The 19,856-nt window shown below is 39.9% G+C and overlaps 1 protein-coding gene across 4 annotated transcripts; it reads right to left on the bottom strand.

Annotated features, from left to right (window-relative positions):
* Positions 1-160: 160 nt before the first annotated feature.
* sirt2 (sirtuin 2 (silent mating type information regulation 2, homolog) 2) lies at positions 161-19,808 on the bottom strand. Of its 4 annotated transcripts, none has more exons than XM_083694485.1 (16): positions 19,756-19,808; positions 19,043-19,086; positions 12,892-12,934; positions 12,688-12,798; positions 12,181-12,222; positions 11,798-11,904; positions 8,847-8,903; positions 8,583-8,651; positions 8,134-8,263; positions 5,805-5,864; positions 5,163-5,218; positions 4,943-5,019; positions 4,178-4,229; positions 3,747-3,814; positions 3,460-3,526; positions 162-3,118 (listed from the first exon to the last, which is right to left on the bottom strand). In XM_083694485.1, coding segments are annotated over exons 3-16 (1,035 nt in total). In that variant the 5' UTR covers positions 12,893-12,934; positions 19,043-19,086; positions 19,756-19,808; the 3' UTR covers positions 162-2,980. The 4 variants fall into 4 exon arrangements, with proteins under 4 accessions (XP_083550610.1, XP_083550611.1, XP_083550609.1 ...); XM_083694483.1 differs by lacking the exon at positions 19,756-19,808 and adding an exon at positions 19,242-19,387; XM_083694482.1 differs by lacking the exon at positions 19,756-19,808 and adding an exon at positions 19,242-19,387 and having other exon boundaries at positions 19,043-19,107.
* Between the last annotated feature and the right edge of the window lie 48 nt (positions 19,809-19,856).

Raw genomic sequence — 19,856 nt, forward strand, 5'->3', positions numbered from 1 at the left:
TGTATGAATGAATGTTTTACAGTTTGTATGTTCAGTGCATTAAAAAAAACTAAAACTTTAGGAGGGGTTGCCCTCTTTCACTTTATTTCATGTTTTTGCAGGTTGTGTCACAAGCAGCTCGGTTTAGTCAACAGGGATGTGCTGCAACACCGTCTACAGAGCAACCTGATCATCTCACAACGCTTTAGCAACTTCCTCTTATATCACACATACGTGCTGAGATAGAAACCATCTATGCCAACACCGACAGGACGAACAGAAACACAACATCACATATACATTAATGTATATATATATACATTATATATATATATATATATATATATATATATAGATAGATAGATAGATAGATACACAATGGCTTTGGAAATTATTCAGACCCCGTCACTTTTTCTACATTTTGTTGTGTTACAGACTCAACTTAAAATGGATTAAATAGATTTTTTTTGCAATCAATCCACACACAATACCCCATAATGACAAAGCGAAAACAAATTTTTTAGACATTTTGGCAAATTTATTCAAATTAAATGCAGAAATACCTCATTTACATAAGTATTCAGACCCTTTGCTATGACACTCTTAAAATTTGCTCGAATACAGTCCATCTGAGTGCAAGGATAATAATTCATATTGAATATTTTAGGAATCAATTACACACTATATGGATGAGGATGTCACTACCAATTTAGCAAATTTCATAATTTTCTCTTGATCCTGACGAACTCCTCAGTCCGTGCCAGTGACAAACATACCCATAACATGATATAGCTACCATTATTCTTCACATGAGGGATGGTGCGGAAACTGCATTGCATGTGCTGGACTTGCACTAAACGTAATGCTTTGTAGTAAAAACCAAATAAACACATTTCCAGACACTTTCTTTGCTGCATCTCTTGAATTCACTGTTGCAAACACAATTATGGATGTGAGATGGATTCTTTTTAAGGGATTATTCTTGGCCACTTTGTTATAGACACATTTTGTAGAGTAACTGAGATGATGTTGTCCCATCGACTTTGGTTTTTCCTCTCTGCCATTCAACTTTATAGATTTTTGTAAGTCTCCCCAGGCCTCAGGGTTGCATTCCTGAGCAGTTTTGTTCATTTCCATTTGCTTAGTTTGTAATGACAACCTGATCCACACATTGTGTAATTGCTTCCTATGCAAATCAGAGCCCCTTAAAAACAAAGATATGAATTAAAAAATCACATGAATTATTATTCAATTTGCATTAAGATGGATGCAAATCAACTTATTGAGTGACTTGTTGATGACATTTTAGCATTTGAGCTCAATGACACTCAGCATTTGAGTGTCAAAGCAAAGGGTCTGAGTACTTGAGGTAAATTTATAGGTATTTCTGTATTTCAATTTTAATAAATTTACTGAAATTTCTAAAAATGTGTTTTTGCTTTGTCATTATATTGTGTGGATTGACAGCAAAAAAAAATAATTGAATCCATTTTAAATTATATATAACACAACAAAATGTGGAAAAAGCAAAGGGGTCTGAATACTTTCTGAAGCCTGTGTGTCTGTGTGTGTGTGTGTGTGTGTGTGTGTACACACTTAATATATATTATAAACTAAAAAATAATTATTAAATGAATCAAATTAAGAAGCACATACAGAAAATGTCATGAAAAATGCATAATCATTATAAATAATTCATCAAACAGTAATAATCTCTTTTTATTTTATTTTATTTACAGCAGGTGTGGTAGCACTGCTTCAGGGGACTATTTCCTTCGTCATAGACAGCTTGGGCAAGTTTCAGGTGGACTAGCAAGGTGTGCAACCATGGTTGCATGCCATTTCATCAACTGTGCAGCCAGATATCAGATCATATCAGCTATATCATACAGTGTGATGCAGTTAGCTAATATATTACACACTTATTCAGGTGTTTTTTTCAGGTGACTGAAATGTAGTTGTCCAGGAAAGAGGCCATATACTCTGTTGCCCTGCCAACATCTGCTTGCCTGTGTAATTTCCTCTGAGCTCATCAACAAATTAACTCACACTTGTAAGAGCTCAGTGTATGGTCCTGTCTTAACAATGCCTCACTCTTCCCTCTTTGAAGAAATTACTGATCTGACATGATTTGATTGTGTTCACCAAAGCAGCTGAAAGCTGCCTTTGACCAATCGCTTAAAGGTACCATATGCAGGATTGCATGCTCTTTTCACAGCAATGGGAATTGCAATGACAATTCAGAATAGTGTCTCCTCCTCACTCAATGCAACCTACTTCTAACTGAAATAATTAATCTGTCAATCATTTCCATGTTTTTGTCTAGCGAATACCTTAGTTACATGACTTTAAAACTTGCAAAGGATCTGTGTGGTTAAAATGCAGTCATAATTTAGTTTGGAAATGTTTGCAGAAACATGGACAGTGTCTCCTTCAGAATAATGTCCCCGCCTCTCTCCCTTCCCTTGCCCAATGTAAACGACTTCTGACTGAAACAATGAATCTGTCGATCATTTTCACGTCACCTTATTTGCAGCTTCCAGCACTGAGAAATGCTTACGGCTCCCAGACACTACAGTAGGTAGCAAATGAGCCACACACATGCAAGTCACAGGTTACACACCAAGAAACATCCCAAACATTTGGGAAAAGCAAATCCAGCCAGACAGGCAGGGTCGGCGCAGGTAATATGCTACATATAGCACCTTTAAGATGAGTAATTTCTTCAAGGTAAGGTGGGTGTGAGGATGCAATTCCAGTATTGAAACAGGGCCAGAGTTTCTACCTTATTCCGAAATCAACCATAGTCCCTACCCACACTATGCACCATCTTGCCCTCTGATATTTTCTCTCTCTCTCTCTCCCTCTCTCTCTCTCTCGTTAGTAAAGTGCAAATCGAACAGGAGAAAAAACAAAATACTGACAGCCAGGCGAAGACCGTCCTGATATGCAACCAAACTGCCAATCCATTGGCTGTCATGTCAGCAGGCTCTCTTATTGGTTACTCTGCCTTGTCAGTCTTCCCTGACTCTCCACCAGAGCCTGCCTTCCCTGCAGCTGTGTTCTGATTGGCCTGCTCCTTCTTCTCTTGGCTGTCAATACGATCATGCTCCAGTTTCACCATCTCTTGCAGCTCCACCTGGGAGAGACAGTGGAGGTGATAAGAGGGGAAAATAGTATTAGATTGTTTACAAATGTAGATCACATGATTTAAGCTTGCCCACTATGTGGCCCCATGGCTTGCACTTTTTGAATTATTCCATTGGTTCCACTGCACCACTAAACTACACATGCCTACTAACATCACAAATGTTTCTCAACAATCTCTTTTTCACTCCTCTCAGGAGTGTGTGAATGCAGTAGTGTATTATATACTTGATTATGGAATACATAATGTACACGTGTTGGGCATCATTCATCACATTTGACAATATAATATTCATAAGATAAATTTCAAGATCATGTCGGCATACGATTTACCTTCCAGCCCAGCAAGTCAGCCAATGCCAAGCAGCCATCATCACAGGTGCTAATATGGGCCACATCTCTGACAGAGAAACAGCATAAACATACAGATATAATAGATAAACAGACAAACAAATAGACGGACCACAACCACCACTCTAATAAAACATTGACATGTTATGTCATACTGTATTTCATGACCAACACCAACACCACCATCATCATCATCATCACCCGTCTCCTCATTACCATTTGTGTTGTTGACATTGTGAGAGGGGTGGAGAATGCGGGTAGCTTCTCACCTGTAGGCTTTTTGTGAGTCAAAGTCCATCCCTCCAAAGAAATCAAACACCCCAAACAAAGCATCTGACTATAGAGGGAGACAGACACACACACAGATTCAACTGAAAGTACAACAAGTGAGAAAGACAGAGGGAGTAGTGCAGGGGTCTTCAACTATTTAGGATAATAACTATTTTATACCTTCATTACATTGACAGATAATCTCAGATATATTACTGAAGTTAAAAGTGCATCATAGATGCTGAAATAATAAGTTAAAAAATCCATCATAATTTCTCTATGGTTATTCAACAATATTTTCTTTCTCCTACTAAGACAACAACATTGGCAGACAACATTCAAAAGGTTCTGCCAGTTTAAGACCCTGGAGTAAAGGGTAATGCAGATACTGTAAATACGGTGGAATTGAGATGGGGGGCAGTGAGCTCACCTCTCCTGTCTTCTCCATGTTGATGAGCAGTCTGGGGGTGCTGTTTGGAACCCTACACACACACACGTGCGCACACACACGCGCACACACAAAGTGGCTATGATGAGCAGCATGCCCAGAAATAGATGCGTAAATGCGAAGTGAGAGCCACATGCATTTTATTGGACACACTATGAACAAGATCTACTAGAGAGCTGCATGGTAAAACCAGATCTACTAGAGAGCTGCATGGTAAAACCAGATCTACTAGAGAGCTGCATGGTAAAACCAGATCTACTAGAGAGCTGCATGGTAAAACCAGATCTACTAGAGAGCTGCATGGTAAAACAAGATCTACTAGAGAGCTGCATGGTAAAACCAGATCTACTAGAGAGCTGCATGGTAAAACCAGATCTACTAGAGAGCTGCATGGTAAAACCAGATCTACTAGAGAGCTGCATGGTAAAACCAGATCTACTAGAGAGCTGCATGGTAAAACCAGATCTACTAGAGAGCTGCATGGTAAAACCAGATCTACTAGAGAGCTGCATGGTAAAACCAGATCTACTAGAGAGCTGCATGGTAAAACACTGATGCACAACTTCTACATGTAGTGAGTGATCTACTAAGAATGCAAATGCAAATGAGCACAGCCAAATAGTTTGTATTTTCATTTAATTTCTTTAAGGAGACTCGAGTCTAACTGTGCACTTTTGTATTTCTTAAGCTTTTCAGTTTAGAAACGGACTGCAATGTCGACCGGGAATGCAACCAGAGACCACTTACTTGCCGATTAGAGAGGCAAAAGGCTGAACCTGCAGGGAGGTCCCCATGATGATGAGGAGATCACAGCGAGGGAAGTCCTACACGGACACAGGGAAATAGAAAAATGAGGAAACGGGGACTAGATAAGCAATTTCAGATGATTTTACTACTTGTAATGAAGACACCTAGTTACACGCATGCATGGGCTAACAAACACACATACAGACAATCGCACACTCACCATCTTCATCGAGGTGTAGAACCTGGCTGGTAGACTCTCCCCAAAGAAAACAATATCTGAGCAGAGAGCACAAGGACAAAGCAGGAGGAAAGAAGAGTGTAAGAGGGGAAAGACTGATGAAGAGTCAGGCAGTCTTGACACGTGCAAGGTGCTATGAACAATACTGAACTGTAAAGCAGGGTTGAGGTCAGTTGAATTTCAAGTCAGTCCATAAAGTAAATAAATTGACATCACAATTCAATGATTGCAAAAACACCTTTTCATTGATTTCAATTCAATGATTGCAAATAATTGATTTTGAAATTAAAAGCTTTTAAAATAAAAAATGGTTTCCATTCTCTTATAGTTAAGTCAAATCACTTTCTGAATTGATTGAATTTGATTAATTTAGGACTCCTGGAGAACTACTGATTGTTCCAGCGATGCAATAAAACACCTGTTTCAAATAATCAATGAATCATGGTCTTCAGTCTGGGTCAGGGGTAATTAAATCAGGCGCCAGCACACCCAATAGCTCTCCATAATGAGAGCTAGAGTACCCTGAAATAGACTGTGTTTCTTACGTTGTCTGCAGTCTAAGTTACAAGAAAGGGAGTGACTGGGGCTACCAGTAAAGGAAATAGAGGGCATGTACATACTCACCTGGTTTAACCAGACCACTGCACTTGTCACATTTGGGAATCTCTTCTGAGAAGATTTTCTCTGCAGGTTAGAAGTGAACGAGAATGATTCAACATACGATTCAGAAGTACACATTGAACCTCAATGGTACCACATCCCTTTTAGGACAGCGTGCCACTTCTTATCTTTCCCACTTAAGTGAGTAAAACTGAAAGTAGCAGCAGAGGGGGCACATCACATGAGGAGAGTAAGACCCTCTACAAAAAGAGCCTATATTTATTTCAGAAATTGTAGTGCATGACATCTCATTTTCAACTGAAATAGCCACCATCTTGTTGTGGAATTGGTGTTCTTTCCTCCGTCAATTTGATTGGTTTCTTAGTTCAAAGTGACTGATGCGCGGCACTCCATTCCAAAAGTTGAACAAAATATGAGAGCGCCCGGAGTGCTCCGTTAAAAACAGCCATGCATGCTGCCTTGGTGTCGAGGCGCGCAAACCATGTCCTTCCCATTGGAACAACTCTAAAAAGTCGTTGGCGTATTGAAAAAAAAATGGTGGACTCTGTCCCTAACGAGAGAATGAATGGTGTGAATGGAGCTCAAAGGCTAAAATTGTCTTCATAATTAATTCAAAAGAAAGTGTGCCCTCCCTGATCTTTCATTTTCCTAAATTCTCAGTCCTTCAGCACAGCCCCTTTAACAATTTTAATTAATTGTTTTCTTTTTTTCAGATTGGTTTCACCATTTAGAAATTACAACCCTTTCTATACATAATCCCCCTATGTCAGGGAACCAGTAGTATTGGAAAATTGGCTTGACAAGTGTTTTTGGTAATTTGTGCAGGCATAAGAGAGTTGTCAATGTCTAGTATTGATTCTAGTCTTCATGTTTTCCTTTGGAGTCTCCTATTGGTGTCTTACAACATGAAGACCAAAGAGTTGTCACTGCATGTCAATGAAGCCATTATTGGATTGAGAAATCAGGAACAAACTATCATAAACATATCCAAAACCTTAGGCTTGCTAACAACAAGTTTGGAACATCATCCAAAAGAAGAAAAACAATGTTGAGCTTAGCAATCGGAAATGGTCTGGTAGGCCAAGGAAGACATCTACAGTGGATGACTGAAGAATGCTCACCATAATTTTAAAAAAACCCAAGACAACGTTTAGGCATGAATGTGTCAGAGACTACCACCAGCAGAAGACATCACCAGCAGACCTACAGAGGCTACATTGCAAGGTGTAATCCACTAGTTAGCAACAGAAACCAGATTACACTTTGCTAAAAAGTAACTAAAAGTTCTGGAAAAAGGTCTTGTGAACAGATGAGAAAGATTATCATCATGTACCAGAGTGATGGTAAGTATAAAGTGTGGAGAGAAAAAGGAGCTGCCCGAAATCCCCAGCATACCACCTAATCTGGGAAACATGGTGTGAGGGGGTGTTATGGCTTGGGCGTTTACGGCTGCCACTGGAACTGGCTCACTTGTCTTCATTGATGGTATAACTGCTGACAACAGCAGCCGAATGTAATCCAAAGTGAAACATCTTGTCTGCTGAAGTACGAGCAAATGCTTCCAATCTCATTGGACGGCACTTTATCATACAGCAAGACAATGACCCCAAACATACTGCCATAGCAACTAGGGAGTTTTTCAGGGCAAAAAAGTGGAAAGTTCTTTAGTGGCCAAGTCAATCGATCTCCAGATCTAAATCCAATTGAACATCCATTTCATTTGCTGAAGAGGGAATTTAAGGCAAAACAACCTCAAAACAAACAATTGAAGATGAACATGAGTGCTTTATTTGGACCTTATATTTATATTATATATATATTATTATATTTAATAACATTATATTATATTTATTCCAATACTTTTGGAATCCTGACAGGGGGAAATGTATAGTCGTATGTTTAAAACATTTTATACTTTCTAAATGGTGAAACCATCTAAAAGAATTTTTTTTAATTAAAGATGGGAATCTCTACTTTGATCCCATTGTAATTTTCAAATCCGAACTGTTGGGAGTATACAGCTAAAAGAAGACAAAATGCATCCTCTTTCCAATACTTTGGAGGGCTATGTATGTATGTACTGTTCTCAGAAATAAGCTTGATTGTCATTTAATATCTATAAAACATTTTTTGAAACAAACAAAAAAAAGCTCTATTGGACCCCATTCATTTTCCCCTCATGTGTACCCCTGCTGGTACAATATATAATGTTTTGGACATGTGAGAGTTATTGTGCATATAGATTCCCTGATGGTTCTGAGGGAAATTCCCTTAAATTGAAGAAAAAACTAACTCATTGAGTAATGTACCAGCCGGGCTCAGATCACCTCACCTTTCATCCAGTCCAAGTTGTACTCTTTACGACAGAGGAAGCTGACACAGTGTGATGTGTAGAAGGTGCCGTGGGCTTCAATCAGGTCCTCTCCCTCCAGTCCTGCCACCCGTTCCAGGGTGTCAATATTCTAACCATAGAGACATGACCAAAAGAATAAAAAGGAAAAAACAATGGGAACTCAATAAGGCCTGAACGTAAGTGTATGTGTGAGTGAGTGACTCAGACTACTTCCCAATTCTCTACCTTTTCCTTGAAAGAGTGCACTTCCCGACATGGATTTAAAAAATAAAGACTGGTGTAAGCATGGTTTTGAGGGAGTGTCCACGCGATGTGTTTCAGCAGTCCATTCCTTTTAAATCCATGTTGGAAGACTGCACAAGTCCGTACATCAGAAAAAAGGGTATTGGCACACAGTCATGGAGTGTATGAGAGAACGCTTCACTAACCTGTGAGTAGCAGCGTCTGAGTAGCCCTTTATCCTTCAGCATCTTGATGAAGTAGTGACATACTGTGGGCTTAACACAAAACAACAACACTGGTCAATAACAGAGCAAACAACAGTTCATGAAATAAAGTCTAAAAAGGACTTGTTAATTCATAGGCACAATTAAAGCACACACACACAGTGAAGACTCAATTCTGTCAATTCAATTTTATAGCCAATAAACATTGCTTGATAGGAACTTGTTTTGGAGTCAGAGATGTCCTACCTTAAACTGCCCTGGGTACAGCTCCCTGGCGAGAGCAAAGAATGGCTCAGGATGTTTCTGAGAGACAAGGGGTAGATGTGGAGAGAGGGGGAGTAAATGCAGAGGGAGATGGGTACATTTAGTGTGGGGATGCATAGTTAGGGCCTGTCATAAGTTAAGTGAGCCAATCATAAAAGTATCAGATATGGCCTAAATATGATCTAAATATTTTCTGACTTAAAAACAATACACGATTTGTATCTCAATATTTATCGTATTTCTTGTTTATATACTTATGAGACGTAGAGACACAATCTGGAATCTGATACTTATGTAGTGCCCTGCATTAGTAATGGGACAGTGAAGCATTTTTTCTTCTTTTGGCTCTCTACTCCAAAAGTTTGGATTTGAAATCAAAACAATTACTGAGGTTAAAGTACAGATTCTCAGACTTTATTTGAGTGTATTCATGTACGTATTGGTTTCACCATTTAGAAATGACAACACTTATACACAGTCCCCCTATTTTAGGGCACCAAAAGTAATGGGACAACTGGCTTGACAGGTGTTTCTGGTAAGTAAGGTGTGTTCTGTCACATCATTTGTGCAGGCATAAGAGAGCTGTCAATGTCTAGTATTGATTCCAGGCTTTGCGTTTTCCCGTTGGACTGTGCTATTGATGGCTGTCAACATGAGGACCCTAGAGCAGCGTTTCCCAACCGCTGTGCCGTGGCACACTAGTGTGCCGTGAGAGATCGTTGGGTGTGCCGTGAGAAATTATCCAATTTCACATTTTTTTAATTAACATTTATTAATTATTATCTGCAAATAATATGCCATTGTCGAGTGTCTGTGCTGTAATATAGTGACTGGCAGAGTAATGTAATATTCGTCCAGGTGGCAGCAGGTAGCTAATTGCCTCGTTCCTTCTTAGAGACAAGAGAATTAGTGACGCATGCGACAGGTCGTGGTGACAGTGATGGAGAAGTTTTTAAAAAGGAAAAACGCAAACTCCGAACTGGGCCCTGGACAAGATTCTGACCCGGGTAAAGGCCCTAGTATGAGTGGTGGTAAAAAGAAAGCAAAGATGGTGAGCTTGAGGCAATACAGCGAAAGCTATCTTTCGTTCGGATTTACTTTCACCGGGGATGAGACGACACCGACTCCGTTATGCTTGGTGTGTGGCGAGAAGCTGTCCAACAGCGCCATGGTGCCAAGCAAGCTTAAACGCCATCTCCAAACGAAACACCCGTCGCTTCAAAACAAGCCGATGGACTATTTTGTTCGCCTGCGTGAAAACACAGAGAAACAGGCAACTTTTATGAGGAAAAACCACAAAGGTAAATGAGAAAGCCCTCAAAGCTAGTTACCTAGTTGCTGAACTCGTAGCTAAATCAAAAAAGTCCCACTCTGTGGCAGAGACATTAATACTACCTGCCTGCAAAGCCATTGTCAACGAGATGCTCGGCCCTGACGCGGTTAAAGACATAGCTAAAGTCCCGCTCTCAGATAACACAATTGCCAGGCGTATTGATGACATGTCTACAGACATCGAAAGTCATGTTTTGGGAAAGATACGCATCAGTAGGAAATTTGCGTTGCAACTTGATGAGTCTACGGATATTATTGTATCAGGCTACAGAGTGTCATTTTGTAACATTTTTGGTTGGTGGTGTGCCGCAAGATTCTTTCAATGTAAAAAATGTGGCGTGGCTCAAAAAAGGTTGAAAAACACTGCCCTAGAGATGTCAATGCAAGTCAAGAAAGCCATTATTAGGCTGAAAATCTGAAAAAAAAGAAACATAGCCAAAACCTTAGGCTTGCCAAAATCAACAGTTTGGAACATCATTACCCCAACAAAAAAAAGCACAGGTGAGCTCAGCAATCACAAATGGGCTGGTAGGCCAAGGCCAAAGACTTCTACAGTGAATGACCGAAGAATGCTCACCATAATTAAAAAATAACCCAAAACAACTATCCCACAGATCAGGAACATTCTCCAGGGGATAGGCGTGAATGTGCCTACATTACCATCCACAGAATACGTCACCAGCCGAATTACAGAGGCTTCACTGCAGGGTGCAAACCACTAGTTATGGTCAGGTTTCAGTTTGGAGAAAAAAAGATCTGCCCAAGATTTACAGTATACCACCTTATCTGTGAAACATGGTGGAGGGGGTGTTATGGTTTGGGCATGTATAGCTGCCACTAGAACTGCCTAACTTAACTTAATTGATGAGGTAACAGCAAAATGTATTATGAAGTGTACAGAAACATCTTGTCTCCTCGAGTGCAAGCAAATGCCTCCAAATTCAATGGATGGTGCTTCATTATACAGTAAGACAATGACCCAAAACATACTGTCATAGCAACTAGGGAGCTTTTCAGAGCCAATAAGTGAACATTTCTTGACTGGCCAAGTCAATCCAATGAACATGCATTTCATTTCCTGAAAAGACTTTAGACAAAAAGACCTCAAAACAAACAATGAAAGATGTCTGCAGTACATGCCTGGCAGAGCATCCCCAGAGAAGGTACCCAGCGTCTGGTGGGGTCAATAGGTCACAGACTTCAGGCAGTTATTGCATGCAAAGGATTGTCGACCAAATACTAAATATGAGTGCTTAATTTGGATGTTATATGAATGTGTCCCATTACTTTTGGTGCCCTGAAATAGGGGGACTATGTATACTATGTAAAGTATCGTCATTTTCTAAATGATGAAACCAATATGTACACATACGCTCACATAAAAGCTGAGAATCTATACTTTAACCTCATAGCAATTCAATTTCAAATCCAACATTTTGAAGTATAGGGAGGGCACTGTAAATGCCGCATGAGCTTAGCACAACTGGCTTACCCCATCATAACTCAAAATATATGGTTGTATTACTCCATTGCTTACAAACAATAAATCTATTGACTATATCATAACTTGGCATATTGCTCAACTCTAAGAGTAGGCATACCTTGAAGTAATCGATCTGGAAGATAGCCTCTGGGTATGGCAGGTTGTATTTCTGCAGGTTGGCGTAAAGGCCCGTCTCTGGGGAACGGAAGTCAGGGATACCAGCCGCTAAGGGGGAGAGAGGAACAGTGTCACCATCAGAACCTTTTGGAAAAGACAGTTCCCTTTCTTTACTACAGTAAAGTCTATGTGCACTGCTGGTAGCAGTTGGCAAACCCAATTTCCTCTGTGTTAATTAATCCAATAGAGTATTCAGCTCAATTAACATCTAAAACCTCTTTGTTACACATGCTGTAGCAAACACACATTATATACACAGAATGCTAATGCATTGTGTGTCTTTCCCATATATACTTCAGGACAGTGAGTTAGCGAAGTACTCACATGTGGATATTCCTGCCCCCACCATACAGATTATGTTTTTGCCTGTTGGTAGGAAGAATATCAGACAATCATTACACTTCATGGACTTTGCAACACACCAGATTTGACTGTTATCAGAGTTTGTATTTCAAGAATGTATTTTTTTGGTGGTCTTAGTTGATAATCAGTTTCTGACATTGTAAATTTGCCACATGCTCTTTAACCACTGAAGCGGTGTCACAGAGTTTGCAATATTTGACAGACCTATGCATGTTCAGTACGCAAAACAAATGGCCTTTCAGATGTTATTGATAAGTACAGTCTATTCCCTTGTGTTGAATAATTACCCATTTATACAGCTAGATGTTGTTGACGGCTGTGCTGTTTACGGAGCTACATAAACGGTCAAGCCCAACACAGAATGTTAACAATGCATTGTCAGTTTACTGTAGGCAACATGTCATTCCGTAGGTAACCTGGACTGATCCCTAAAGGGGTATAAACTAGTTTTTAGTATTAAAAACATACATTTGCCACTCTCAATGTATCGTGCCACCCCCTCAAGAGTCAGTTCATCCAAGATTTTCTCTCCAGGAGATAAGCCCAAGGTTCGCGAGAAGAGATTGCGTAGGAAATCCACTGAAAGAGCAGGAGAGAGACTGATGAGAATCTGGTAAGATTAAAACATCACTTTTGTAATGACAAGAAAAACATTGAGTGGTTGACACCTACTCTCTGTGTCCCCTGAAGCCTCACCCTCGTCGCTGCTGTCGTCCTAACAGAAATCATGTGGAATCAATTTAGACAAATATAGCTACAGTACTGCACAGCATTCGCTTGGCATACTATACAGACAGTGATGTAACAGTGGTGGAGGGTAACACTCTGTTTACCCAACTTTCTATTAGTGTGAACATGGTTTACCCACCTATTATGCTAGTAAAGTGCTTTTTTGCAATAAAGTTTCCCCACATATTTATTTTATCACTACATGCATGGAAACAGAGACGATATAGCTTTGATGCAGAGTTACTCATGAGGTAACCGAAGTCAACGCTTGTAGACGTCGACTTCAGCTACTCGTGATGGTGCTCTTGTGCTCTCTTAAGTATTTAGCTTGGGCAGCTATGACTAGCCATCTCTTGCTTGACAGCTCGTCTTTCTAACAAACCAACAAAGACAAGTATTTACTTTCCTGCATCCCCTGTACTTACCAATCTGTGACTAGACGTAGACAACATCTAAATGTAAAAAGTAAATCTAATCACAAATTGGGGTAAGGCCCTAAATTAGCTGCCGTGGGGATTCACTCCTATGGGATAAAGTCGTCCTAGGCTCGGGCGTAGGCTACGAGCGGTCTTGACATCATCCGATTGCGATAACTCATTGTGAACTTAAAGCCATCCATTTCCATACTACCCAGAAATAATATTCCGATCGCAACATATACAACATTATTCCGCCATTTAATACCAATACTATGGAGTTAGATAGCTGCCAAATGGTTGAATGAACCTAATGTTAAAATAGTAAATAATTTCACACATAAAACATGAAGATCAAATGCAAAATCAGCAATGTAAACGTAAAAGGTAAGTTTCGACATTAGGTGGGGTTACTTTGGGCCTATTGTTCTTAAAAAAAACTCCCATCTGGTTAACATGGTGGAATGTTGATTTAGGCCAACATTCTGTGAGCTCCTTACTGCAACTGCCATGGAACTTTCAAGACTCAATCAACCAACTCTCTACCCACTCCACTGAAGTACCTCTGGCTCATCCCATCTCTCTCTCTCTCTCTCTAACCAACCAATCAACCCATCTCTTTATCCGCTACCACAATAAGACCATCTCACTTTCTTTCAACTACCCAGCAAATCTAACTATCTATCGACACATCTTTAAACCTTTTCCACTACCAAAATAAGACTTTGTAAGCCCACAAAGTTTCTTCTGGAATGTATTTTTCTAGCTGAATTTGCTATTGGGTAAAAAATACAGTAATACATTTGGGAGCCACTTTGCAATATGTGAGTGCGCAACTTATTGAGGTGTGCATTACAGAGCAGTTAGAAAGTTCATGTAGGCCTACAGTTCTTGTAGGGAAATAAGTTAAATAACCAATAAGTGGCTTGTTTATTCCACCATTTCCCATAGTTGAAACCCATTTCAAGGTGTTTTTCATGGTTCTTTTGTATAAATGTATCAAATACAAATACAATTATATTAGAATGAAATTGTGAAGTGTTCAAGGATAAAATGCGTTTTTGTCTGCTGTAGCTGAGCTTTATGCGGTTTGTGTCCATGATACTTAAGCAGGAGCGAGTGGCAGTCGTGCCCTTGCACAACCTAAAGGTCATCTATCATCAAGATAGGGTCAAGGGTCACCTAAACGTGAAATAGCCTACATGCACAGTACATTCCAGCAATAAATACATTACAACAATTATTATATATATAATAATATACTATATACACTGTTATACCATAGCCTTCAGACACTCTGGTCCGCTATCCCCGCTTTGCTCAGATGAAGTTCAGCAGGCCATGGCAGCTACATATGTGGCTTAAAGCATTCTGTAACACCGAAGATATTCCATTTGTAGACAATTTTGACCTGTTTTGGGAGAGAACAGCATTTTTTAAGCGTGGAGTGCATCCAAACAGAAGAGGAGCAGAGATCCTATCTGACAATATAGAGAAGGTGTTAAAGTGTTGAGGGGACACTAGTCCTAGCCTTGTTAAGGTAACCCCAATCCATTTCCCTCAGACTGCCAATAAAACCTGTTTCAGCACAGGCTAGACATTTTAAAAACTGTTTTATTGCATCTGTTGTCCTCCACTGTCCCAAATCAATATTAATGTTAAGTCCTAAGTGTGTGTTTTGGAAACAACTCTAAGCTGCCTGTGATAGGAGTGTATCGCCCACCATCTGCTCATCATTGTGCCCTTGATAACTAGGCTGCACTTCTTTCCTCCTATGTACATTCTTTAGTAGTAATAATAGCTGATTGTTACACTGGTTGTCTCAAACCTCAGATAAAATAAAACACCTATGTAATGGTTTACAACTCAATCACAGTTCATCTCAAAACCAACTCTGCCTAACTTGAAGAATGCAGATAAATCCACCCTGTTAGACATCATCCTAACAAACAGGCCTTATAAATATATAGCCAGTGGTGTTTTTGCTAATGACATCAGCAATCACTGTCCGCTAGCCTGTATTAGAGATGAAAGGATAAAAAAAAAAATAATGGATCCACGCTTCCTTACAACAATAAATGTTAAATATTTTCGCGAGCAAGGTTTTTTTAATATGATTATATTTGAATCTTTCCCATAGCAGCTGCATACCTGACCCCGATTTGGTTCTAGAACATTTCTCATCTATATTTATATCACTGGCAGACTAACATGCGCCCTTTAATGCCTTAGAATCCTTCTGTTGAGAAACCAGGCCTGGGTCAAAAATTGAAAAAAATGGACTCAGTAGCTGATTGGCAGGTTTTCAGACAACTGAGAAATAGATGTACCTTGTCAATTAAGAAAGCTAAATCAAACCAGTTCCTAAGTGCTATCTCTGATTCTGCTGGTGATCCTATTTTTTTGTATTCATTTATTTTAAACAATTAACGCCCTGAAGCGGACATTCCACTTCCTCCCTCCATAAAGGTGGTGACCCCTCTGACCTCTATAACTACCGTCCAATATCCAAGCTATCTTTACTTTCCAAAGTATTAGAGTCCCTGGTCAACTCCCAGCTAAGAACCTTTTTATCTTCTCATTCTATTCTAATTGTGCACCAATCTGGCTTTAGACCTGGTCATAGCACAGTCTCAGCTGCTACACTTGTCTTAGATGATCAAATAAATTAAAATGCTTAGATCAGAAAAAACATTGTGCTGCCTCATTTATAGACCTCTTCACAAGGATCGATTATTGGTCCGGTTCTTTTGACTATTTAACATTAACAATATTGGATTATCTATAAATAATTGTAACCTGCATCTATATGCCAATGACACTGTTGTATATGCTATTGCCTCGATTGACCTGGCACTTTCTGAGCTACAGTCTGCATTCCCTGTTATATGTTACAAATATATGTTATTTACCAAATCAAAGAAACATTGAGTGTGTTCCTGTTTATAAATACCTGGGCATTTGGTTTGATAAAGACTTAATATTCAGAAAACATACGGAGGAGCTTGTTAAAAAGCTAAGATTTAAGGTGGCCTTCTTTTATAGGAATAGATCTTGCCTTTCCCTGAACAGCAGAAAGCTGATTGTGCAATCAATCTGTTAAATCAACCTTCATGCCAGTGCTTGATTATGGTGATAACATCTACAAAATGCAACAGCCACTCCTCTTAAACCTTTGGATGCCATTTACCATAGCACCCTTCACTTTATCACAGGTGATGTTTTAATACTCCTCATTGCATACTTTATCAAAAGGTTGGCTGGACATCGTTAAAGTCTAAACCTAACCTCATTGTTGGAAGTTCAGAAACATAAATTACCTAACATGTTCTCAGAGTTGGTTAACTCTTGAGGTTCCTCGGGTCTCCACCGAATTAGGTAAATCCGCTTTTAGTTACGGTGCAATGCTGGAACAATCTACAAAAAAAACATTTCAGATGGTTGTTCTGGTGCCGCTCGGCCAATTTAGGATGTTGATTGAGGACCTCTTTGGTGAAGGATGTGATTGTTTCTCCTGATACATTGTGGTTTTATATTATGTATTAATTTCTGTATTTAACTGTGTTTTGTATGTGTTTTGTAATTGTGCAAGTATTGTGGACAGGGTGCACCTGCAAAAGGGGCCTTGGTCTGAATGTGTTTTCCTTTGTATAAATAAAGGTTCAATAAAATAAAAATATGGGGAAATGCAGGCTCTTGGTAAAAGATTTACCATATGAATTTTGCCATCTTTTGCTTGCACCTGAATCTCTGTCCATTATCTTCTGCTTGCACCTGAAGCTTTCTTCCATTATTCCCTGTATGGCCTTCTTTCATATCGCACATTTTTATACTCTCCTCCCTTCTCCTGTATTGGCCACCATTGTTGTTATGTCATATAGTGTCAGCAATTCATTTTGATGCAAGAGTGTAGCTTATCAACAAGCTGGCTATGCAACAGTGTAGTTCGTTTTGTATAATTGCGGATGTACCCTTAAATACGGGCTGCTCATCAAAATGTCTTTGGAGTCTAGAATCTCCCTCACACATTGTCTCAAAGATGCACCTGAATATGCCAGGGTTCAGAGAGTCCACAGACTAATCGTGTCCATGTAGGGCCAATTCTGTTTTACCACACAATTTAATGCAAACAATTATTCTACCCAGCACGTACCTATTCTCCTTGGTTTGTTGGTTATGGCACTCAATGTTGCGTCGGTATGCCCTGTCAAGCTGAGCAACGACATTGGTGTTCCCCATTAAATCCAGTTTAATGTCACTATCCACATGAGATCCACAACCCTCATGTTTGGAAAGCCTTTCCGATAAATGCTTTAAGTCTTTGAATCCCGATTTGGACCAAATGCTCTCTCCACCAAAAAGCATGTATAGACAAAAAAGGCTTTTCTTGCCATCTCGGATACACTAGCTGTTAGGCATGTTTTCCTCTGAAACCATTCAGGATTGAAACTGCAATTTCGGGATAGGGTTATAATTAATTATATAGGCGTGTGTGCCCCTATAAGCCTAATCTAAACTTTTTCCTCCAAAGTCAAAGTGCTGGAGCAAATGGTGAGTAAATTGTCCACCTCATTCATGATGACCGGTGATATTTGTGGTTGTGATGTCAGAATTTGTCTTTCTCTGGCTGCAGCACCTTTTGAACCACAGTGGGGCCGGTGGAACTCGACCTCTTGAGCTTGCCTTTGACTCAACGGAGAGGCATACTTTGAGCATGAACAGGACTGACCCCTCTCTGTCAATGAAACGCTGAGTGGGGAAAATGACTGTGCGCATGCTCAAAAGTCAATGTACGCCTCTTTGTTAAGTCAATGGCAAGCTCAAGGGGCCGAGCTCCACCAGCCCCACGGTCCCTAGTGGTTCAAAAAGGTGCTGCAGCCAGAGAAAAACAAAATGCCTGGAGTTTAACAGTCGCACTGAGCCAGCCAGGCCCCACCAGCCCTGAAAGACAAAACGCTGCTGCTATAAAAGTGCAACAACTCTAATCTGACGTATTTTAACATATGAGTTTTTTAGGAAGTAAACACAGACCTCGCGTGATAGATATGATGCTGCTGCATGCGAAATTATGATAGTTTGAAACGGTATGCATCGTGGATTGACCAGAAACACACATCAAAATGGATTCAGGGTAAACTTTAACAACAAGTTGAAGGTGTCAATGCTAATCCGTAATCGTTTTTACGTTTACAGTGATGATTTCACATGTGCGCTTCATGCTTTACGTGTGGAATTATTTACGATCTTAACATTACGTTCGTTCAACCTTTTGGCAGCTATCTAACTCCATACAACAATGCCTAAACGACGATAAAATCCGTACACTCTTTGCAGCTCAATTCCCAAATATCCTGTACCCGTGTGTCTCAATCGAACTGTTCCGCCCACAAAGGGTGGAGACAATAAGTTTTGCTCGTGTGCAGTGCGAATCAATACCAATTGCTAAATCAATTACCTCCACCTTTTGTGGGCGGAATTGGAGGTGCCGGCGAGGTACACGATGTTTGTACTGAGCTGCAAGGAGTCTGTGGGGATATATCGTCGGATACCTATCGCAATCGGATATCCCGTGTATGTGAATCACCTCGACGGCAGCCAATTTAGTGGCCCTACACATACGTTGGTACATTTGTGTGGTCTACTCAGGCTCGGGGCAACTAACAAAGAACTGTGTTTACCTCGGGTTCGGGGATAGTGGCCTCCTCTTCTCTTTTAGGCTGTTCTGAAAATACAAAACAGGTCACTGAAACCCCAACAAAGGTTAGCTAGCTACGCGTTAGTAACTAATGCTCAGCCTATACAGTTTATTGTCATATACTCATACACACTCGATTTTGATTACTTTATATATATAAAATAAAATAAAATTCAAATTACCTCGTGCATCAGACATCTATTCGCCTAGTCTAACCGTTCAAAAGCAAAGGTATGTCAATGCAAATCAATGAGTGACTCCCAACCAAAGACACTGATATATCCAACGACTTTGTCTGGAGGGAATCGGTCAGATTGTTGTTGTTCGTCGCGAATTGTTTCCGTGTATATCTTCCATGCAAAATAGTTCCGGGTAATAAGAAGCAAGCTGACACAAAAAAGCGTAGCATGCGGTATATTGTTTTGTCCAAGTCGTATTTTCTGTAATCAGTTAAGCCCCCAAGATCAACAAAATACTGCATCAAAACAGCAGTGGAATCAGAACATTCAGCCATATTGATACATCGTTACACAGACAAAATAATCCACGAACCTGATGAAAATTGTTTTAATATTTTTTGTGCTGGTCGCCTGCTCTAGATTAAAAAATAAATAAAACATGGTATGTGTAGGAAGGACAATCGTAGGCCTGTGTCAGTAATGACCTGGTTGCTCTGCAATTCTTATAAATACCTACCTCTCTGTACAAAGTATGGTCTTAATTTCTTTTCGCTGTCTTCTTTAATTTGTTGTTCACACCTTTCAGGTCTTCCCAAAGATGGTACACTAGTGTACTAA

Source organism: Argentina silus, assembly GCF_951799395.1.
Source record: "Argentina silus genome assembly, chromosome: X".
Taxonomy (NCBI): domain Eukaryota; kingdom Metazoa; phylum Chordata; class Actinopteri; order Argentiniformes; family Argentinidae; genus Argentina; species Argentina silus.